Source organism: Pieris rapae, chromosome 21 (genome assembly GCF_905147795.1).
Source record: "Pieris rapae chromosome 21, ilPieRapa1.1, whole genome shotgun sequence".
NCBI lineage: Eukaryota > Metazoa > Arthropoda > Insecta > Lepidoptera > Pieridae > Pieris > Pieris rapae.
In genome coordinates this window covers 1,344,289-1,369,003 of record NC_059529.1, presented here as the reverse complement: position 1 = coordinate 1,369,003, position 24,715 = coordinate 1,344,289, and the positions used below count along the sequence as shown (strand labels likewise).

General features: G+C 31.8%; 1 protein-coding gene across 3 annotated transcripts; it reads left to right on the top strand.

Moving 5' to 3' along the window:
- The first annotated feature begins 438 nt into the window (after positions 1-438).
- LOC110996119 (aquaporin-11) lies at positions 439-24,459 on the top strand. 3 transcript variants are annotated; one of them, XM_045632941.1, is made up of 8 exons: positions 439-583; positions 646-714; positions 13,460-13,643; positions 15,193-15,315; positions 16,916-17,067; positions 21,018-21,156; positions 21,956-22,054; positions 23,675-24,459. In XM_045632941.1, exons 2-8 carry the CDS (start codon positions 664-666, stop codon positions 23,896-23,898), a joined length of 972 nt encoding a protein of 323 aa, XP_045488897.1. In that variant the 5' UTR covers positions 439-583; positions 646-663; the 3' UTR covers positions 23,899-24,459. The 3 variants fall into 3 exon arrangements, with proteins under 3 accessions (XP_045488897.1, XP_045488899.1, XP_045488900.1); XM_045632943.1 differs by lacking the exon at positions 646-714; XM_045632944.1 differs by lacking the exon at positions 21,956-22,054 and having other exon boundaries at positions 445-714.
- The last annotated feature ends 256 nt before the right edge of the window (positions 24,460-24,715 follow it).

The window sequence follows — 24,715 nt, the reverse complement described above, 5'->3', positions numbered from 1 at the left end:
TTTTAATAAGTTTTATATTAATGAAGTTGTGGTTTATGACATTTTCCTTTGAATAATTGTAATGTAGACAGAGGGTAAAATTTGCTGAGTTTCTTGCCCGTTCGTCTCAGAACAAGGCCTGGTAGTTTTGTGAAGGGATGGCGTAGTACTGCTCTTTCGCGAATTTTGTAAACGTTTTTGACATTCATAAGCATGCCCTACGACGCATCTAAACTGAATAAACGAATTTTGATTTTTGACTCATATATCACTGATAATTCAAGGAAACAGACGCCACTCTGGCTGGGAAAATGTAACTGCATTTTTTTATCAGACATTAATTGCAGCTTATACTTATTGGTGTATCTGTTAATCTATATCCCACACGAAGACCGCATCTGTTGACCAGCTGATAGAAACAGCTAAATAGTCCTCTCAGTCATCTAACCCGGGACACCGAGTCTGTACTTCCAATCGTTCGGATCTAAATTTAAACGACCTCGCGATGCGCCCGCGCAGTACCAAACGCCGCGCAAAACGCAAACGTAGCACATATTATAATTTTCGAATCGAATTAACGAAAAGGACCACCTAAATAAGTATGGTGAGTTGCCAAAAATAATTGATTGGCAGTGTATTGTAAAGTATTAATAATTGTGTTTCCAGTTGTGATGTGAAGCAACCATGAAGTTTTCTATTGACGTACTTGGAGTGTTTTTGAAAATTGTTATTAGGGTAAGTCGACTTGGTGACGTCACTATTATGCTTTATGTGGCGTTATGTAAGTGTTAGGTAATGGTAATCTAAGCCGCGCAGCAGATTTTAATAAATTGAAAGGCGCTGCTAATACTGTGTTGTCTTAATTAGATTTTTAAACGTTTATTTATTTAGTCGGATATTCTATTGCTTTCACAGTCGCTTCTTGCTTTTTGTAACTTAAAAACAATTCTCTATACTCTATACTTTTGTGACATCTATGGTTTATTAAACATGGGGCAAACGTGCCAGAGGCTCACTTATGACACAATCGCCCATTGACACTCGCGTTGCCTTCCTTTTAAGAATTAGCACACTCTTTTCTTTGCTTGAATGATCATAAGTCGATTTAGTTCGGATTTCCTGAAGTATTCACTTCATTGGGCAGCTGGTTCCACACATTGGTGTGTTCTCAGTGTGGTGTGTGGTGCTTTATATCTATCTATCTATCATTCTTGCAGTGTGGAGCCTATTTGTTAAAATCGAGACAAAAAGATCTTGTTGTAAAAAAACAATTATCCTGAAATAAAACTAAATTCAGTTCTACGGCTTGTATGAGTGACGCACACTTCTTTTCTTTTCGCACTTTTGTAAGGCCAGCAACGTACTCACGAGCTATCTGGCAATGTCAGTGTTCATAGGCGGCGGTATTACTTAACATCAGATAAGCCTCCTGCCCGTTTGCCTGTTATTTAAAAAGCACTTTGTCACATACTTCGTCATTTGTCAAACAAAAATAGTCCAGTTCTTCACTTCCTGGCAACATTGTCAGGATTTAAAGGTTGATATTGAGACTAGCTAGTTTGGTTTGGCTATAAGTGTTGCGTAATGCGTTTTAATTAATCCAATTATTACATTCATTTATTACGGCTTAATTAAATCGCTTATTACCCATATATATGTTATTACACAATGAATATGTTTTATATTCTTATTATATTTATTTCTCTAAAGCTCTCTAAAGCAGAGAGAGAAAATTATTATACCCATGTAACAAAGATAATTTTTGATATTATAAAAGGGAATTGTTCACTTTAGAAAGAAGGTTTGTGGTAGAAGTTACTAATTGTTAATGAAACACAGTGAATAAATTTTCAAAACTGAAATTCAAATTACAAATAATTTTAATAAATTTAATTCGAAAAGCACGCTCTAGCAATCAAATTGCGCCCCTGTCCTCACGTTGGGAATAGTGATTCCATCAGATCAGTGGATCTAAAGTTTCTATAATTGTTTTATATTGTAATGCTAGTTTAATAATAAACAATAAATACAATACTTGCCTTTTGCTTCGAAAGGAAACTGTGTTAAATTCCTATGAAGATATTATAGTAATCCAATAAAGGATTTGTGGTCACTTTGTAAGTGATATTTTGTTTCAGCCTGGAATTAACACTAAGTTATTAACATGTGTGGGTTTTATATTAGTTTATTATTTGTAATTATAAATGTAACTTGACACCAAAGCGCTGATAAATTTGACGATCATTGTTAATATTTCAACTATTGATAGTTAGAATGAAATATTTAATACCCTTTGTACGGTTCATTTGTCATCGGGGTGCTTTAAATAATAGATGATTTTATTCTTACTATATTTACCAATCGTGTACAACAATAAGCGAAATAAAGATATATTAGTTCCTATGTAACAGTGCCTATACCCTCAAAATGTAACTCCGACGATTTAGTCAATTTTCATAAAACAAATAAATTCAATGTAACTCAGGGCGTAACTCGCTTGATTAAGGTGATTGCTATGAAACGAATGAAAGCAATGTAACGTTGAAGAAAAAGCCTACGTCTGGGTATACTGTCGGGGTGCAACTTCGACGATTTAGGCAATCGCCACGCTTATAAAACTAAGAAAGCCTGAGTTAGCAAAATGTACTGCCGTGACTCGTACACTCTTTTCATATTTTATAATAATTTTTAAACAATCTAATAACTACAGCGCATTCCGTTGAATTGAGCTAAACTATATATTTAATTGTTTTAGTAACATATGCATAGGTTAAGTGTTATCTAATTAACCTAATTTTGATCTTATAAAAGCAAGTAGTATCATTTTGAACCCAGTAACGAATGTAATATATGTGAGGTTAGTTTATTAAATCGGTAAGTTTTTCAATTATTGTGACACTTCAAAAATTTCACACGTGTTTTTTAAGTCTCTCAAATTTCTATGGATTTTTTAAAGGTACCAATTATTTGGTATCTTGGAAGAATTATGCAAATATGTTCAAAAATAAATGGTAAATACCTAACGCGTTTAACAACTAGTGCTACGCGTGCAACTATGAGATATAGTAACTGAAAAAACTGTGTCAAAACCGGCATGTCTAAGACCCAAAAATCAACGGCGTTATTTTTTAGTCAGAAGGCTCTCATCATCTACTGATATAATATACGAATATTAGACCTACTCTCGTATCTAATACATTTTTAATGCAAAATCAGACTTACTACTGTCACTTTTCCGTATCACACCCCAAAAACGTCACTTTATTTATTAGGTTTTTTTAATACACGACTTTAGAAATTCGGTCAAACTTAATTATAATTTATCATTATACGAATATTGTGTATTAAATTTTCCAAAACTTATCATTTCCAACACACACATATACAGTATTTACAATATTCTTAACCTAAATAGTAATAATAATAAAATGTTATAAATAGAAAAAAAAATCAGAAGTGGTGCCTTGGCAGTGTAACTTTAATGCCGGTATTATCTTGCTGTATTGCGATACTTATTCGTTGAGCGAGGAAAACGCCTGCTAGCAGGCGCAATATTCAATCTTTAATTAACTGTGCATTTGAACCCCACGGCCCTACTCCAAATTCAATTCAATTCAAAGTCTTTTAATAACTTAATGTACACTTATGAACGTCATAAGAAATATATATTAAATGCTTCTACTTTTACATTTACTGCCAATTCTCAAATCAAGTTTCTAAGGAGCTGCAACCATTACACCATGTTCCATATGACCAAAGAAAACAAAATCAAAATTGTAGTAAAGAGTCTTATATTTGACTCTTGTTGTGTAATTGTATTTCACATACTAAATCATTAGTACGTCATAAATAATTTAGTTTGAGAAACACGTGCGTCAATGCACAGAAATACCACACACATGACCTTACGCAATACTAATCAGTCATTGTTGATGCTCAAATTTATGTACGGTTCGTTTTATTTAGCAATATGTTGCGACCTTTAGGATGTCATGCATTATTTTTTAAACGCAACGCCCCTATTAACATGAGTGTCCATGAGCTGCATATATATACACAATATGTCTAAAGAAATCGTAAAAGTTCAATGCAAATGACTGGAGTAAATGTTTTTAAAAACATCAAAAAAGTCAGTTAGAGTTTGTTTATAAACTGTGAACGAGCGTCTAAGAAATAATTCACACAATGCTTGTTGTAACATTGATGCGACCTACGTGCAGTTTTGTGCAAATTATTGTACATATACAATTACTAACAAGTAATTTATATTTTTATTATATATAGCTTATTTTCAAGTAGTCTCATAGTGTACATGATTTCCCTTTAAGTAGAAGAATGTATTTATTTATTTATTGAGTCTACAACATCATACATATTACTAAATCTACTGATAATATTATAAAATCTTATATCTAATATGTATGACAATACATGTAAACATAAGTTATGCTAAAAAAAATACAATTAAAAACGTAAACAAGATAAGATAATTACACAATAAAATAAAATAAAATTACTAAGAATGTTGGAACTTAAAATAGAGAAAAAGAAAAATCATCAGCAAAACACCGAAAAAATGTAAATTTTTTTGAGAAATAAAATATCTTTGCACCGAACATTTTATGTGTGTTTTAATAAATGCTAGAACTGAAATAAGAAGCGTTTATGGTGAAATTTTTCATGCCTAGTATATGCAATAAATATCTGCATAAATTACTTACATACATACAAAAATGCACGTCGAATTGTAAATATCCTACGGTTTATAAGGCGGTTCGAGTGCATGCGTTAAAAGTACACATGTCAGAAGTGAAACTTCTTTGTAAATTTATTATTACTAAGGTAAAAGCCCCAACGATCGTGTACCAGTATAGGGTCACTCCATGTGTATCTTTATGTTTGTTTGCACTCATAAAGTTGTTTTTTTACACTGTTTACACACTAGTTATGTGCCAGCCCTGCACCTATCGATATACGATTTCTGCTGACGAAGGAAGCCACCGGCGTCGCTTCGATATCGTACTTAGTTTTAAGAATTGCATTCTTGTAAGCATCGCGCTTCAGAGCACTATGTTAATTTGTATTTTTTTAATAAATTAGTTTGTATTAAATTGTTTTTTTTTGGAGTGCACCGGCGGGTAATATAATTAATTATTAAACACTTTATACGTGCTAATGATAATATAAATAAAAAAAACCGCGTTTACGACGTTATGCGACAGAATTGCCATGTAAAGTTCTAATATGTAACTACTAAACGAATACATAACCAATAGCGTGTACTTTTTCTCGATCTCCCTTTCTCACTCCCTCTCAATCAGTCTCAATCGCTCTATGTCTTTTCCTCGATAAAAACGCTGCACATATTTGTGACGTTTCGTAAAAATTTTACCCTCATTCGCCTAAAGAAGTTTCACTTCAACAAAATGACTGATGTTAAGTAATACCCACTTCCATGGATATGACACTGCCTATTGTATTAAACAATTAATTGTCTAATTGCTTCAATTTTAGTATTTGTGAATAGAAATTCAAGAAATGTTTTCCCATATTTGTTACGTTTAATTTAATTCAAACAAACTCGTTAATTAAACATTCCCGACTGCTAACCTGTCAAAAGCATTACTGCACTGCATAATTAATTTATTTAAACTATGAGCTCCTTAGAATCAGTAGTGCTACAATTTGTTAAGTATTATATTCGAAATGATATTAAACCCGGGTCTGAGGGGTAGGGGGGGATAGGGTCAAGTAAGACTAAGACATTGCAAATTTAAATGAAATCGCTACAAAATAATTTCAGTTGTAACTAAAATACTCTTTGGTCTCTTTTAATAAAGTGATAATTCAATCTCACAGAAAGACACGAAAGAGTAGCTAAAAAAGCGGATTGAGAGTGATGTAGTTTTTATAAAGTTGGGACTAATAAAATATATAATGATTTGAACAATAATTTTAAACCCCGTACAAAAGTGGACATTTCAGAGTTGTCGTATTTTTGGCTTTTTTTCAAAATACGCTCTTTGTTTAATTAAAACAACAAAATGGATAAAAAAAACTGTAGCGAAAAAATGAAAAGTTAGACAAAATCTTGATCAAATTTAGATAAATTCCTCGGTCCATAGGATTTATTTTAAAAAATAGCCGAAAATAAATATGCATAAAACACGAATCTACAGAAAGAAAATTTTCTTTTAGTGTCTTCTATGATCTATCGTACAAGATGCCTGATGATGATATGTGTGTACATTACCTTCATAAATTTTTAGGTTTACAACGATCTTAAAACGACTTGTAAAATGTGAATACCATCTAAGAATTTTATTTACTCCATAAAAATGAAATAGGTCCATAGCTACCACGACATTGCTGTTTTGTTACGCTTTTGTGCGAAAATATGTACAGGAAATATCGTCGGCAAAATACGCCAAGCTGCGCTTGCGTCATTTACCTTTAAGGTGTAACTTCTCATCTCATCTGTTCTCAGTCGATAAGTCGCCGCGACCGAAATTGGTTATATTAATTTTGGTTTTTCTTGAAATATTAAGAATTCATTGTCGTTTGTTTAATGTTAAATTTCAGTTTTCTTTCATTTTTGTCTATTAATTGACTTATCTACCTGTGTTTTCTGCTTCACGAATATTGTTTATCTATGTAATCTGTTATGGCGTATATTTTCCAAGTGTTTCGTTTTATATGTATGTTATCGAAGATTACAAATAAATACATAATTATAATATATTTATTTAAAGGATAAGGATTGTTCAGTTTTAAAAAACACATTACAGTAAAAATATATATACATATTTATTTATAATATTTTATATTTAATATTGAATAAATCCAGGCGCAATTATTTATTTTAGTAGCCGGTATTTAAGATATACTTGTAAAACAGTGTTGTTTATTCGCAAAGTTCGAATAACAAAAATACGATAGAAGTTTTAAAAGTAGCACAGTTTATTTCAAACGTTGGCGAGGAGCCACTGAACAAGAGAAGAAAACACGTAACATATAAACATATAAGGGTCATTCTTGCTTTTAATAAAACCTGGGAGATAGACTATTTATTTTATTGATCTATAATAATAATTTTATAGTCTATAATTATTTTTATTTATTATTATTGCTATTTTTTCTTTGATTTTGTTTTATTATATTCAATTAGTTATAGTAACGCTTGTTTTAAGTTTTTAGTTTTTTTGTTTCTTTTGTTAATTGTTTTTTATTTTTTGTACTCTACCCTCTATTAGTGTTTCTTTATCGTTGTCTTATTAGGGTTGCCTGGAAGAAATCGCTTGTAAGCGATAAGGCCGCCTTTTGCCTTACATCTTTTGTAACTGTTTTTTTTTATTTTTGTTATGTGTGTTTTTGTATAAGGCAATAAAGGATAAATAAATAAATAATAATATAAATATCAAATAATATCAGACTTTCATAGAACGGATGATTAAAAAACCGCTTACCCTTATAATTTCGAATTATTATATAAGCTACTATAAATTTTAAAAGTTTTGGGTATATATAAAACTTTTTATATATAAAAAGCCAGAAGGCCTCATTTGATGTTAAGTGATACCGCCGCCCATGGACACTCTTAAAGCTAGAGGTGCGGGGGTGTTGTCGGCCTTAAGACTATTATTAAGTAGAATTGAAATTCCAATTTTAATGTTATAAAGTGAATAGCTCAATAATTTGATTTTTGTATACTTTTTTGTGTATACTTTGTTATCACAGCAATGTGGTCAAGTCGTCAAAAAATGTATATAAAAATGTATACTGTCAAAGTTTCTTGCTAGTGTAGTGATAATTTATTCAGACACTCTGTGTAGTTCCAAGTAAATACTAGCTTTGCCACAGTTAGTGGAGCTGTCTTCTTATTAACATTTACTATTCAAATAGGTGTTAACATTGTCTTTAACATCTTGGAAATACTGCAAGGGGAATTTTTAACACTATCTTTTAATGGAGATAAAAAGAAAATTTTTGAATATCATAAACATCGTCAGTGACCTTTGAGACTTTCAACGATGAATATATTAATAGACGTTGAAAGACACATTATATATATATATAAAGACAATAAGGCAATTGAAATGGCGCTGGACCGGGCCCATGATGAGAGATAGCAGGTTGAAATGGACAAATAATATTACAGAATGATGGATTGATGGGAAAAGGAAAAAGGAAAAGAGGAAGACAGAGCAATAGATAACTTGAAGAAGATAAGCTAACATTAAACAATAATGACAGCTGAAAGAGAACTATGTGGCGCAGGACACGCTGATCAAAAAAAACAAAAATTATATAATACTTGTTATCAACTTGATAATAAAATGTACTAGTGTTTGGTACCTCCTATGCAATTACTGATAAATTACCACCTGCAGTAGAAAATTATAAAGATTTAATAGGACAATATTCCGGCAATAAATATCTAAGTTAATATAATTCTATAATATATGTATACGATAAGATTTATAAAAATAACAATGGCAGACCTTTTATCTAAACGGTAAGTATGATGAGTATATGAGAGCACGCCGGTTTTCTTACGATGTTTTTCCTTCACGGTACGAGCGAGTATTAAATGCGCACATGAACAGAAAGGTGGTGCAAAGTCGGGAATCAAACCACGAACTGGGTTGAGATGACCTATTGTATTAATCATACCAATAATAGGGAAATTTCATTTTGTAATTCGTTAGAAAACTTTGCAGCCTTAAAATTACTTAACGATAGCCAAACAACGTATTATTCAAACATTTGTCAACACGTGAGCGCAAACATTTGCTACAGAATTCAGAAATCAAACTGATTTCAGTAGGACGCCCAGTTGAATACCGTTTCAGATAACATATGAGACACAGATGGTTTACCGACCAGATTTCTACGGAATATACGAATATATACAGGGATTTACTAGTTTAAGCTATTCGAAATGTCTTTGTATGTATACTCCGCTCGGTACAGTGAAATGTTTACATTCTTTCTGCTTCTATTTTTAATTCCGCAATTTTTATGAAAACCCTTAGCTACCTTTATCCTGGTACGTGCCCGTGCAGTTTTCATATAAAATATATGTACTTAGGTAATACTGAAAATGTTTAGAAAATGAAAAACGGGTTGTGTATGTGTGTAATGTAGAAAGTTACCAAACCTTTTGTTTTTCGAAGTAATCTTCCGTTCCTCTCTCCACATCGTCGCATGCGATGCAACCACTGAGAAAAGCAGTAGGCCCACCTTTCCTTAGGGGTCTCTTCTTTGGTATTTTGGTACGCTTTCACCGCATCTTCAGGGTTCGTAAAGCAATACTCTTAATTTTTTCGAGAACCCTTGGGGATAAATGAAAAGACAAACAAAGCATTTGAGTCACCACCGTTGAACTAATATAACATTTAGCGACATCAGTCCATGCAAAGATGTTTCTGGTCGTCAGTTGAAATATAAATAAAATAAAAATGGCCTATATTCAAATACTATAATAAGGATTACATTATTTTCCAATCTTTTCTCTCTTTCTCTTCAAAGTCATATTCTCAGGTTTTTTTAGTGCAGTTCTTTGTAGTTTATTAACAATAAATAAAAAATATAATTGTAGTTAATTCTAATATAATCTAATAACCTTAAAATGTAACCTTATTGATATTTCATTAATTATATGTGCCAATTTCACGAAAGAAAATATTAGTTAAATAATATAGCGTTGACGTTGTTATAAAATTCTGTACATTTTCTACATATAGGTCATCTGTGCCTGACGAAGGCCGTTTTATTGGTCTTGAACGTATTGGCTTCATGTTTTTCTTATAAGCATGTATTATTATTGGAGCTTAGCCGAGCTGCTAACTTTTTCATATTGCTATATAATAAAATTAAAACTATGTGCCGTTGCACTTGAATTCGTGTATGCGGTGATATTAGTTGTTTCTACTACGTATTTGCGTGTTTTTCCCACGAGAATGTGAAAGTACATGCTCCTATTTCACCATGCCTCCTGCTGATAGGGGACAAATCTTTGTTTTTAATTTATTTTATTATTTATTACTCAAGATGTCATATGGAACATGGTGTAATGGTTGCAGTTCCTTACAAACGTTGTGTAAAACAAAAAATTTGGCGATTAAAAACAGTGGCGGAGAGAACTGGCAGTAAATGTAAAATTATAATCATTCAATGTTACATATTTATTATTTTAACGTTCCTAAGTGTCCATTGCATCTACATGAACCAAATAACTTTTTGTTAACTTTGAATAAAATATACTTCACTGTGAACAAAATATACTCTACCAAAAAGAAACCCTGTATTACAAGTTTAGGCGCATGTAATAGGGATTCTGAAAATTACACAAGGGCTATGGCCATGACCCTTATTTCTTTGTAAGATGAACATGACCATCCTGTATAAATTAACTAATGTTTCGTTAAATATCTATTCCCTCCTTGCATTTGATACATTTATCGTTTTGAAATAACAAGCGTTTGATAAAGCTATACCTACGATATAAAAACATGAAATTACACAAATACATTAGATAAAATAAATATACATAATATTTATATAAAATACAAATACTTCATTACATTATATCTGAGATAAATTTGTACACAATTTCTTATATTTCGATATAAGAAATTGTGTATATTGTATGTATTGTAACTATAGAAGACTTTGCTACATTCGTGTAGCAAAGTCTTCTATAGTTACAGGTAGGTACACTTAATATTAGAAGAATTTTCTATGACGATTTATGAGTGTGGTAAATAAGTTTTTCCCACACTCATAAAACGTATCGTTACATCGTAAATCGAATTTTTATTTTGGCTTCAAGTGTTCGAAGATTGCTAATGTAATGTAAGATGTAAGTTAACTAATGTTAGGTCACATAACTGTCTTCATAATTTGATTATAACTTATAGAATGCACGACGTATTAGTATTGTATATCTGTGTATTAGTATGTCTTTGGACGTCTCCGTGAATAGCTATAGTGAAGCATATTTTGATGGTAAAACCTTAGTGTGGGTCCGGTGTTTTTGTGACAAACATACATACATAAATATATAGCTCTCTCGTGGCGTAACTAATTGTTGTCAAAATTTAATGCACATATGTGTAGTGTGTAGTGTTTTGTTTCATGATAATATCCAGATCTGATACAAACTGGGAAGATGCTTGAATGAAATATGGATTTTTAACATCTGTTAATTATTACCTGGTAAAGTAGGTTTGTATTTGATTATTGGATTTGGGTAATGTTTCAGTATGTTTATCAAATTTTCTGCTTTTCCACACAGTTCTCGAATAGTAAAAGTTATAGGGAGAGATGGGCTATTTATAAAAATCGAGTATTTTCTAACTTTCCACAACTGCGCTTTTTTCACGGCAGTTTTTGCCGCATACCATCACTTTGTGGAATCAGCTGCCCACTGAAGTATTACAGAACCAATTCGATTTAGGGTGCTTCAATAAAAGAGCGTACCAATTCTCAATGGCAACGCACTCGCGAGCCATCTGGCATTAAGAGTGTCCATGGGCGGTGTCACTTAACATCAGGTGAGCCTCCTGCCCGTTTGCCTCTGTTTATAGAAGAAAACATTTGGAGAACAGTATAAGTTTCATCAACTGAATCCATAGTTTTGTCGAAATGGAATCAAAATCTTCACATATATTTTATTATGAGTTAGACTGAAGTTGGTTACAATTTGTAATTACTTTTTTGTTTAGTAAATTATACTTCGTTTGGTGTATCGTATACAAATGACGTATATGTGTAATTTTCAATAAAAACGTTACGTTATTTAACTAATTGAGGTTTTGGTGCTACGCCGTAGCACGAATGAAAGGTTGATCGGATATCTTGCATCTTTTTTAAAATTACATAAATACATATATTCTTAATTGAACTTGCTCAAATAATACTTAATAATTTCTATTATACAACACACTTTTACATTTAATATACCGCGGCCTTTGCAGTCCACATAACAAGTTGGCTATTTGTTTATTCATTAAAAAAAATAACAGATAAAAAAATATAAAACTGTCCACTAAGAATTAAAATACCAGTAAGAAACAAAATAATGAAATCAAATTGAAATGATTACAATTCTCACGTATTAAGCCGAATTAGAAAATTCGGTCGAATTGAGTTAGCCAAGTGCTCTCGGGACAATGCCAACATTTGAAAGCTTTAAGTAGTCTTGAATAATTTGTAACGAAGTAGCTTTCACTTCAGTTTGAGTTCTGACATCGTAAAATTAGGCCCAGGGGTGACTTTTTAAGTGTTTTTGTTAATAAAGTCTTTTAAGCGTTTAAAATGAAATACAGTTTCTGTAGAACTCAGTGTAGATTACATAATATAGCAGACTAAAAATAATTATATCATCGTATAGAGTCGCTTAGAGACGTTGAACAACATATAATAATTGGGCAACATATAAACAAACAAACAAACAAGAAACATTTATTCATATAGGTAACATAATGTACACTTATGAACGTCAAAGAAAAAATATTTCTATATATCTTTATAATATTCCCCACCCGACACCCGGGTGGAAGTTACTTTCGATTAATTAAAAAATTAGTGAAGGAATTGTAATATTTTTTTATTATTAACAATTATAATGTAATATAAACTTAAACAGTAAGCTCAATTATAGTAATAAGAGTGCCTAAAATTATTATTTTGTATTAATTTAATGTGTTTCAGAACTGGCAAGATATTTTACGCCACTTTATTCAATCGCCAATTTTTTTAATACAAATTGTTTGAACTGGAGCAAATTATGGATCAATTGTTGACCATATTGTGTTTCATTGTCAATTAAACGTCTGTGTTTAAAAAATATTAACAGTGAATAAGGTTCGGTAGCCATTGTGTTCAGATCAGTTAAATTAGTATTGAAGTTCAAAACCTATTGAACTAGCCGTCACCACATCCGATTCTCGAATTTCTTCTTACAAATAAATATTCCCTGCAAGATTTTGGCAGTACAACTAAAACAGTTCTGTATAACGTTCTAGTGCACAGTCATATTGAATACGGAAGCATTATATGGAATTCCTTATATACGATCCATTCGTCTATTGAAAGTATTCAAATATCACTTTCTCGGGGTACCATCAGCGACTTAGAATAGTTTAAAATGGTGTCACTGTACAATCTGATTACTGATGTTATGTTCTTATAAAAAATCAGTAGTGCTGCTCCCTTTTTAGGTCTAGGCCTCAGATTTCTGTCAGGCTCAGGAGGTTTATGACCTACTTGCACGCCGTCTCAAGCAAGCCGACTTCCTCACGACATTCTTTTTGTTCTCGCCGGTCGAGTGAATTTTAAATGCGCACATAGATATTAAGTCCATTGATGCACAGCCAGGGATCGAACCTACGACCTCAGGGATGAGAGTCGCACGACTGACTGACAGCACTCCTATGACGTGGTGTACTTTATTAAATAAATGATTTATTTTCAGGTAAATAGAGACACATTCGCGCCTCTAGTGGTATCAACACTCTTTATCCTACTGACATCGATACTAGCGCATTGCGCTCGGCGTCTGGTGCAGAATATAGTGAAAGATCCTTTCATCAGATTACTATTTGAGGAGGCAATAGCAGCAGCTGAACTGTGTGGCTGTTGCTTTGAGTTAATAGTCGGTAAGTACCTTACGTAGTCGCACGGAAAATACTAGATCTCTTCTTTTCAATTTCGTACTATTTATATTTGATTTATGTAGCAGTAAAGAAGTTAAATCAGAGAGTTCACTGAATTTCTAGACAGTTAATTGAAGATATAAGATCCATCGATATTCAATTAAGTCGCTAATGTTCCATTAGACAAATGAGTAAAGGAAACGTTTGACGAGTTTTCTAAACGTTCCTAGGCAACAAGACTAACCTAACCTAACCATTTACACAAAAAAACCACTGTGCCAGAAGAAAAACCCTAAAAGTAATCAGCCGTTGTCGTGACCGCCATCTTGTTTTACATTATTAATCAACACACTGGCTTTCGGTCAGACAGATACTTAAACGTTTTCGACTCTGCTTTATTTAAATCAAAGTGCTAGCGACTTGATTCAATAACGATCTTTAATTAACTGTTCAATTAACTCTCTGATTTAACTACTTTACTGCGACATAATACAAACTTGGCGAGGTCTTCTAAGTTTGCCTTTGCAAATAAAAATAACTAATGCCGAGAATATTTTTTTACAACGTATCTAAGTTTTTCACTAATTCTTGTATAAAATGCATTTTGACAGGCTAAAGGCTAGTCTTCAAATAATATTATTTGAAATATATTGGTGGTCATTAGCGTTCTGTTCTTGGCACACCTCAATTTTTGGGTTTCAGACATATCGGTATCCTGACCATATTTTCTGACAACGTAGAAGTATTGCTGTTATTTGAGCACTGACTAGTCAAATGGAAGTTATTCGACTGTTATTACAAATTTCTATGAAACTACACGTGTTTAATCTAAATGCGATTAAGTCGCTCTTTCCATTATGCACAATAACGCGCCCCAATAATCCCTATATAGCGTGCACTTTGCGAATTTTACATTATGTGGGATTAATTAAAACGTGCTTCATTATAACGCTAATATTTCGTTGTAATGACATAGGGATTTCTACTACCGTTACTGGTTCTTCTTGTACATTTCTTTTTAAATTTTGAATTAAATACTAAATTAACTTAAACTCATGGCATGTCAGTACATACTACATTTACGGGTTTTTTTTTAAACATAAATCTCATATTCATTATTTTTTAGCAATTGTAATATCCGATAAAGAAATCTCATTAATTAATAAATAAATAAAAAAGCCTTTTAATTCTTACAGCTTATAAAACATGAAGTTGGATTAAGTTAGTTAACTTACATATTATAATTGTCAGTTTTGTTAGTAATTAAATTTGTATCCCATATATTTTTTTTATTCTACTCTACTCCTCTGCCATCCTGTCTAGTGACTTCATCTATCTTACCTTAGGTATCCTATATTTAATTGTGTTATCCTTAACCCTACTTTAAATCTATTATTCTTCACTCTGAAAGAACTCCTCAGTAGGTGAAGGCCTCCTCCAAAGATAGCCACTAGCCAGTCCTCGCTCGATTGGGCTATTTGAATCCAGTTGGAACCAGCTGTTTTTTTGATATCGTCTTCCCTTTAATTGCAATATCGTTAATGATTTTCAGTTGCTGACAACTTTGGTGTTGCCACATACGCGGTATACCTTTTCGCACTAACTATCTGGTGGTCATTGAGCTGGGGAGACGCAACAGCTTGCCCCTATACACACATTGAAGATGTCATTGAAGGTATTTTCGTCATAGTTATACTATACTAGTTATTCAACAAAAATCACACGATCTATTTATTAACGATTATTATTATATTGTATTTTTTTATTTACAGTACTTTTTCACAAATATCTTTCAAGATTTTATTACTTATACTGTCAATTGTTACTATAAATATTTTTCTACTGTTATCATTATTTTTTTTTCCTTCTGAGGCGCAGATTAACTCTGACAGAATGACAGCCAGCTAAAACCTTCTTTTTTTTAATTATTGTATTGTGTATTTCTGTGTGTATTTCGTTAGTAATAAATGTTATGTCTACATCAATTTTATGATAATTAATTAGTACCCAAAACTATTATGCATTTGACAACAGAATCCACCAAATGGTTGAAATTAGTAAAAATCTTATCACAAAACATTTTAGATGTTTTGACAAAATTTTGTCATATTTTATGTATTTAACTTTTTGAAAAATTTTATTAATTTGATCCTGGATTTCAGTATTGTGTTAAATTTGATTTTTCTTTGGTTTTTTCAATTGATTTGTTCAAACGACTCCTTGGTTGTCTATTGTTATACCACTAAATACAAATCGAAGAATCTTTAATGTTACCTGTATTAGTTTATTTATAATCTGTCTGGTATCTGGTACTATAATAAAAAAGTTTATTTCTTTACATATTCCATTCACTGAGGAAGGCTTTATAATAACATGGTAATAATAGGAGCGGAACATAAATAAAAGGAAAAATATTTCTTTGAGAGCTTTCGTTGCGTGCGTTGCCTAAAAGTTATGCACAAACCGTGTATTATGAAAATGATCCTCAAATTTTCTACTGTCCTGAAAAGCTTATATGTTTTGTAAAAATAGTAATTAATAATTTCTTTTAAAACAAAACGGGAATTAGATGTTAATAAAATAACTTGATCTCAAGCACACATACATAACTAAAAATATATATTCAATTACAGAAATACGAAATATAGTTTTTTTCTAACGTTAATTGAGTTACCTAAATGAAGTGATTTTTTTTAATGGCTTTTATTTGTGCCAACTGGGCACAGGGTAATTCGCCAGTGTCGTGTAGATGGAGAAGGCACGAAGGAGATTGATTAGTGAAAATAATAATTATGCACCTAAAAAAATAGTTGAAATTCCATTGTTAGTTTTAAAACAGCACAGACAACACAATTATGAGTAATAACATGATTAAATACTACTTCCTATTTATGAATAATTTATATATTACACATTAATTTTATTACTTACTGTATATTTACATACAAATCTGCTATATGGACTAAACACAAACATTATCAAGAAAAAAATATTATTAATTTTAGCGCTGATATAAATGTATCGGATTTTGACATACAGAAGTAGTTTTTTCTTTTTTTATAGCAATAATTTTAGCTTTATGCCAAGTAAAAGATTCAAGTAAAAGCAGGCATAATAGTTAGCTGTCTCCTTTCTGAATCTGACTCTTCTCAATCTCAATCCATCTGCCAAATTGTCAGAGCAAACAATTAAACAGAGATAGACAATCATACTTTTGAAACAGCGCAGTTACTCTGATGGTCAGTGACATACAAATTAAATACTATATATTTCAGGTCGAGGGGATGTTCGCAAAGCCCTACTTAAGACTTGGGCGGAGTTGGGCGGCGGCATGCTCGTGTTCAAGTACGTGCAAATGTATTGGGCGCTAGAGATCTCTGACACACACAAGGATAAGGCTGTGGAGGACTGTTCGGCTGATCTACAGGTAGATAAATGTGTTCTCTTCTTTTTCTATTTTTTTTCAACCTGTTCTGTTTTTAAACAAAAGTCTTATTGTACAGCCATATTTTAATTATAAAATTGTATGTAGATATTATTATGCACACACATACAGGGTGTCCCAAAAGTCGACGTCAAGACGAAACTTTCTCATAGGTAATGCCACACCAGTTATCAGAAAAATTAAAAAAAAAATAAGTCATGTATTTTTGAAGTTATGGATATTTTTTGTTATTCCAGAAAATGCAACTTGGCACTGGTGTGGCATTACCTATGAGAAAATTTCGTCTTGACGTCGACTTTTGGGACACCCTGTATATTAGACATTCTTTTTATTTAGCATAATAAGCCTTTTTCTTTCTGTTGTAATTGTTTATAAAGGCAGACTCTTGGATGTCGTTGTTAAGAATGTGTGTGTAATGACAGAATGCAGAAAAATTCGCAAAGTGAGGTGAACTTGTAAATGACGTCGTTTGATAAACTTTACCGTTGAAAAAGCGGATCTCATTTTGTAAGTTGGTTGAGTTGAATCATATAAAATAAATTTAAAGATGTACGATTGCTATACAGATATAGTTGTTAAAAAAACTTTCTTTTAAATTCGATAATATATTAATTCTTTATTTTTAAGTTATTTAATATAAAAAGTTAAATTTTCTGTTGTCGACTAATTGTTTGGCCGGGTACATCGGTAATAAATAATTCATTAATTGCCAAAATTCACTTTGTGTCAAATGCACGATTTATTTACAAATGTTTCATGTTATGTTACAAATGGTATATATATATATATATATATATATATATGTATTACCATTAATTATAATAAACACACACGACATGTGTCTTAATGATGATGATGGGCGGAGGAGGGTCTTTCTCAACTGGTGAGGGCATCCTAGGGGCATCCATTTATGGGGGGAAATCAAATTAGTCCAGGGGTATGTCGTTAAGACCATCTGGTAACACTCTTTCGAACGTCAGTTACGAACCGTCATCGGTTCATTAGTGTGCGTGTGTATCAATAACACTCAGCATTGACGGAAGTTTGCACACATATACTATAAACGGTTTGGAGGAATAGTGGGGCGCGTCTTCTTCTATTACACTATCTATAGCACCCATATAACGGGTAGTCCTTTCTTTATATTTAATAATATTAACGTCTCTTGTTAAAATTTGCCATGAAATTATATTGTATGTAGACAAATTCGATAAAACCTGTTTTCTTTTGAATATTTCAACACACAGGCACCTTAATCCAAGTTAAGAGTGTACAAGGCTCTTAATCTTATATAAAGGTGCCAAAGTAACTCCTTTCCAGACAAGGCTGCGTTTTTCTAGACGACAGTACTAGAGTCCGTTAGGAGACAATCAAGTACAAGAACAGAATTATTATATTAGAAAAAAATAGCAGTCATGAAGCGTAGTATTTATTTTGGCCTTAGATTTCGCGCGATTTAATAAAATAATTATGACCACTGATGGAACAATGGAGAAAAATATAGTATGTGACAAGAATTAATTTTTAAAATTCATAGTAGGGCAGTGGAAAGTTTAAATACGGAATTAAAAATTCGCTTATTTTCGATATAGTTCCTAGGTCTATTTTCCCTAACCATTCGAGCAGTGTTAATATATAAAAACCGCAATGCGTTCACACCCCACAGATATGAAGACAATAAATAAAATCACAAAATCGATTTCCAAGTCACAACCCGAACTATTATCGTCACTTTGGCTTCCATTCAATTGCGATTTGACTTGCAATTGCGAGTGAATGAAATACGATATTTTATCATAAATATAATTTAAACTTGTCGAAAAAATTTTTGCGGAGGAGCGTTTTAGACGATCATGGTTACCCATACAAGCCCTGGCGGGTCGCTAGTTATACATAAAAAAGACGCCTAAAAGACAAATCTAATCAAATCAAATTATTTATTCTAATTCTTGTTAATGTTAATATCCTATAACCCCTAAGTGGGGCAGAGGGCGTCCACAGTGAGTCTCCATCGTCGAATTTATTTATTATTTATTCCAATTAGACCACCTAAAATGGCACTTTGGAACACAAATAAAATATAAAGATGGTTCTAGTTGCCCCTTCCAAAAGGTTGTTTCATAAGGAAAAGAATGTCTTGCCCATTCTCCACCTCCACACTTACTCTTCTAAAATAGAATTTAGAATATTGTATACTTTAGTTAGAAATGATATGTGAAGATAATGTACTCCTGGAATAAAACTACTATACAGGTCTAATATTGTATTGTTAGTATACATGTTCCTCACATATTTACAAGTATCGACCCGTAGAATGTTATACTTTCAATTAAAAAAAATCGGTTGTCTGTAAAGTCGGTTTACTGACGATAGTTAAACGATTATAAGAGAATACTGATGGAATGGTTGCATTTTTTTGTTTGATATTTTGTATGGATATAGAATAGGTGGTAAATGGAAATCAGAATTGGGTTAATCAAGTTACATTTATTTGTACGCATAATTACAATTGAGTCAATTTTTTAACGAACGAACACTGCCGAACGCGCCGGCCGATTGTGCTTCTTTGTCGCTCGTTGCGCGCTCTCGCTTGCACTTACAGTTTTAAATGAAACGCCTTAGACCGAGGTAACGCCATAAGCGTCATGATTTTTCGTGTTTGCAGCCGGCTCCATCGAATTATAGGACGGTGTCACATAAAAAAATTATTTCATTTAGTTTTAGTATATCTACCCTGTGACATTTAACCCAATGAATTATGTTTAAACTGTGGTAATCCGAATGATGGTTGAGCTATTTTAGAATTATTTCTACGTATAGAATACCCCATATGTGGCCATTTTCTTGCACGGAGTTTTCAAATTACAATACGGCATGAAATCTGTCAGCCGAAAGTAATATCGAATTGGAAATTCATCCGAGTTTTATACTTCGTTTAAAATAGATTTAATGTATATATTGTATCTAAATTATTGGTTATTTATTTGAACAGAAATAAATTTTGATTAAAATAATTCTGCTGTAAATATTAATATTGTAATGAAAAGGGTATAATCGCTCCGATAATTTTAGACGAATGTTTCATATTATGTGGGCGAATGTTGTGGTTTTTCATATTTTCATTAACTATAATGGATATATATTTTATACACAATACAATTTTATAAGCATTAAATTGGCAGTTGCAGTAAAAATTTCGTATTGATAAATATTAATTTTTGTTAATATATTTAAGTTAATATTTGGACAAAATTATCATATCTTTATATATAAAAATATGTATAATTCTATTGTACATGAGTATGCCACTGAACTCAAAAAAACTTAAACTAGCTGGCTGGAAGATTTGAAAGATTTTGTTTGTATTAGATTGGCCACATTTGATGGTTAGGTCCACAAATCAGTTTGGCAGATGGCGCTACAGTCGGTATCTAGGTAATTTATCTATACAGCAAATAAACAGCTGGTAAAAATATAAATTTTCTATCGATGTCGTGTATTAATAAATTCCTAAACGGCTGAATAGATTTTGATTAAATTATTGTGTGTTCAAGTGGAATCGAGTTTACATTATTAGATTATTTATATGTAAAACGTACAGATAACGTCAGTCGAATCCGCTAATTATATATATTATATATATATATAATAAACGAGAAAATCTTTAAAAAATGTGTGTGTGTATTTAACTTCAACTAAACATATTTCTAACATACTTTGAGTTAAAAGCCTCGAGTCTCTTAAGGAAGGATAGCCAAATTTCTTCTGCTTTTTGCCCAATTTGAGCTCCGGATCTCACTCTGAGGGTTGACTGATTACGATGGTGAAGCCTCTGTCATATGTATTTCACCAGTGGGCGATGGTGTCACATCCCGGCAATACATAACGATACAAAATTTTCAATATTTATTCTCTATATATTTATTTTTCAGGTGCCCGTGTTATATGGCGCCTTGGTGGAGGGCATAGCGACATGCTTATGCAGACTGGCATCAAGGGCCTTGGGTGATCTAAATCCTAGATTTGCCACCGCTATCGACGCCTTTATTGGTACCTCTCTGGTAGTAGCCGGTAAGCATTTTGCAAAATCGAAAGTTTGATTTTTTGTGTTTCAATGCATGTTGAGTTTCGTGGCACCTTCTTTTGTTTTTTTTTTGCATTCTTTATAAAGGACCAATGTATATTAAGAAGGAAATTAAGTATTTATTCACGTGTTATTTATTTATATAACACAGTGAAGAACAAACTTTGATAAACAAGCATTTTTCATTCAATTAATTTAATTTCTAAAAAATATTTTAGTAAACTATTTTTTTTTAAAGTGTGTGTAACCACAGTGCCGGATTAGCTACGTAAGTAATGTACGTAATGTACCTATAATAAAAAAAAATATTAATACACATAGCAACGTAGGTACTATTTCTTACCTCACTTAAAACTCCACTTAAAATAGTATCTAATTCGTCACGTTAAATCGTAAAGTATACATATATAGTATATTTTACAAACTTTTTACCATAATGTACTAAAGTTTAATTATAATCGATATATTTAGACTAGCATCAAAACACCACGTCTACCTTTCAAGCAGCCAGATTTTAATTTTATTATGAGAATGTCTTAATCATCTCATTTTGTGGAAGATTTACTTAAATAAGTGTAATTGAAAGAGTTACTATTTCTATTCCCGATATTAAATCCAATAATATTTATTTGTTTTATTAAATACCCTAAACTTGAGAAGAGGCCCTGAAAGAATTTGCTACAGGCCCCCGCTTAATCCGGCACTGTATAACCCGCTTCGCAATAAAATGAAAGATATGATAGCCTGACGTTTTTCGCTTAGCAAAGCTTAGCTTGTGTGTTTCAGGGTCTCTGTATAGAAACACGATTTTGACCTACAACTATGAAGATAATCCGAATGCTGACTTCTACTTGTCAATTTCATGCAAAGTACATTTAGGAAGAGGTACATTTAACTGTGTTAATCTGTGTATTAATAATAAAAAGAGTGTGTATACTTATGTACACGCGTTAGAAGTTATACTTCTTTGGCGTATGGAAAAAAAATATAACTAAAATGCAGTAGTGATTAACGATAAATATTAAAATTAATCAAACAGATTTTATTTAAATAAATAAATTATTAGTAAATACTATCACTAAACTATATCTATTATGAAATTGATTTAAAAACACCAAAATAATATTAATTTATTGGCATTGTTTAATTGTACTGTTACCAAACACGTGTTCAAAATATAAAAATTCTAGAATATACAACTTGAACATAGTTATCGATTTCCATGCCACCTAGACCAAACTTTACGATGTCGAATTTAGGTGTTGTTGTGCGCGCGCTTCGTAAAAATTCACTCTCATCATTTTTCTCCATCGCGCCAAAAAAAGTATAACTTCAAAAACTCACTCCGCTTGCCTCTCTGACCCAAAAAAGCAAGAAGCTCCCATCAGTCCCTGGCATGTCTCGCAAAAGTAATTAAAAACCGATTTCAAATACTTGTCAATTGGAAAGGAATATACGTGTGTATGACAAATTATAGAACCTTTGATAACCACTTGGAGCGTTTCCTACGTTGGTAGTACATATAGACTATATAAATTCGCGTACTAACAAGAATTTTACGCGAAATATAAGCTTGAAAGCCTATATATCACATTGTTTTGATCATGCGCCTAAAGAACTTTTAATAATCGTCTGCATTGTATACAAATGTGGAACAGGTAAACTTTATTATATAAAAATTATAGAACAGTATTATTCGATCAATTAGATTAAAAATATATTTTGCATATACACCCTGAATAATTCGTACTTCGTAATTTCATTAAACACTGAATTTCTAAAGGCCCCTATGGTAATAACTCACAAATTTGTTTTATGTTGCGATACATTTTCGCGGAAAACTCGAGTTATTTAATTTGAATACTGTATAAGCTTGATCTGTATTAGATTTGTACTTTTTACAAATCTAATACAGCTAAGCTAATTTAGCTTATACATAATAATAATTTTAAGATATTAAAAGAGCTTTTCTCTTTTAATATCATTACATGACATACGTAAATGAGTAGTTATAGCTATTTTTGACAGTTGGTGATCCAACTGAAAGCTGGAGGGGTTGAAGTCAGATTTCTGTCTATTATTTATTTTATTCGAGATCCTACAGCTAACAAAAAAATAAAAACAAACTAAAAATATAGGCAATACATAATATTTATTTATAAGTTCTAACATTTATAAAAGAGAACATGGGCTGTGATGCCACATAAATAAATAAATGGATGGGTATAAAAGTGAGGGTATGTACGTGATTTTGCGCTCTGGATATTCTTAATACACATTTTAACCATATTCCGAGAGCAAACAAGGCTTGCATTGTTACAGACTTAAGAAAAAGTACCAAGTAAAAACGGAGAAAATATAAGTTTTTTTTTTAATTTGGACCACAAAATTAGGTCAAACACATGTCAACATTAACATACATACGAAAATATAAAACGCGGTGTCGTCCTTAAAACATGTGGACACGACCAGATATAGTCATATTTAATAAATATTTTCTTTCAGCTTTCGACTATTCGGGTGGCTACTTCAATCCTGTATTAGCAACGTCACTGAAAGCCGGTTGCCATGGACACTCGCTGTCAGAATTCGCCACCGTCTATTGGGCCGGCGCGTGCGCTGGTTCTATTGTCTCTGTTTACCTGTACAAACTTCCAATAATCCAGGAGTATATTCGAGGACCTGCCGAGGTAAATGGAGACAGCATTTGGGCTGGAAAAGAAGATTAAAAGTTTTAAAATGTCGATTTTAATTGTTATAATCAATTTCGTCCCATCCCAAATCCCACACTAGGGCAGTTTTTTTTAATTTTGTAATATTATTCAGATGTTAATACTAAATGACTCCTTTATTAAGAGATTTTTTATTATTAATACTTTATTAATTATTATAAAGAGACTCTTGGTCTTCGAAACGGAAAATAAATATGGTTTAAATGGCCTTTGGTCAAACGATACTATTCATGTTTCTCTTTAGCTTCTTCCAGCTTCATTTACCAACTTGAAATTGGACGAATAAAAGTTGTCTGTGACTCCTACCATACTAAAAACTCTTATGACTACTAATGAAGGGGCAGAGTATACATGTTAATTTTATACTAATAAGGTTGTATTATTTGTATAATTACCGGTCATTGGTACAATTTCTTCTAGTCAGTCCATCGGATAGTTGTTCTATTTAATGATGGCTCTTATAATTTATTACTATATTAATTTATTTACACATTACAGTTTAAATTTTAATAAATTATAATAAGTGCTACGAATTTTGTAAATAAATTGTTAATACAATTTGAGTTATATTTATTTCCATTCCATGTCTAGGTATGATATATTTCTATTAAGAAAGTGAATTTGGTTAAGATTTAAAAAATCTGACAGAACATTTGGTCAGACTCAATTATCTTTCGAAACCAATGATAGTTTCTTTTACATCTCTAATCAATAATGATTATCTCTTGTCTTCATTTAAAATTAAATTAGTATATGCTTAAGCTGTTGTAATTACCAACACGTATGTTTTATGTTGAAACAAATTCAGGTCTTG

Excerpts from the sequence above, each read along its gene's own strand:
- LOC110996119 (XM_045632941.1), top strand. The coding sequence starts at position 664 with ATGAAGTTTTCTATTGACGTACTTGGAGTGTTTTTGAAAATTGTTATT. Across the intron at positions 15,316-16,915 it reads CATTGAAGATGTCATTGAAG|GTCGAGGGGATGTTCGCAAA; the intron begins GTATTTTCGTCA and ends TATATATTTCAG. Across the intron at positions 22,055-23,674 it reads CAAAGTACATTTAGGAAGAG|CTTTCGACTATTCGGGTGGC; the intron begins GTACATTTAACT and ends ATTTTCTTTCAG.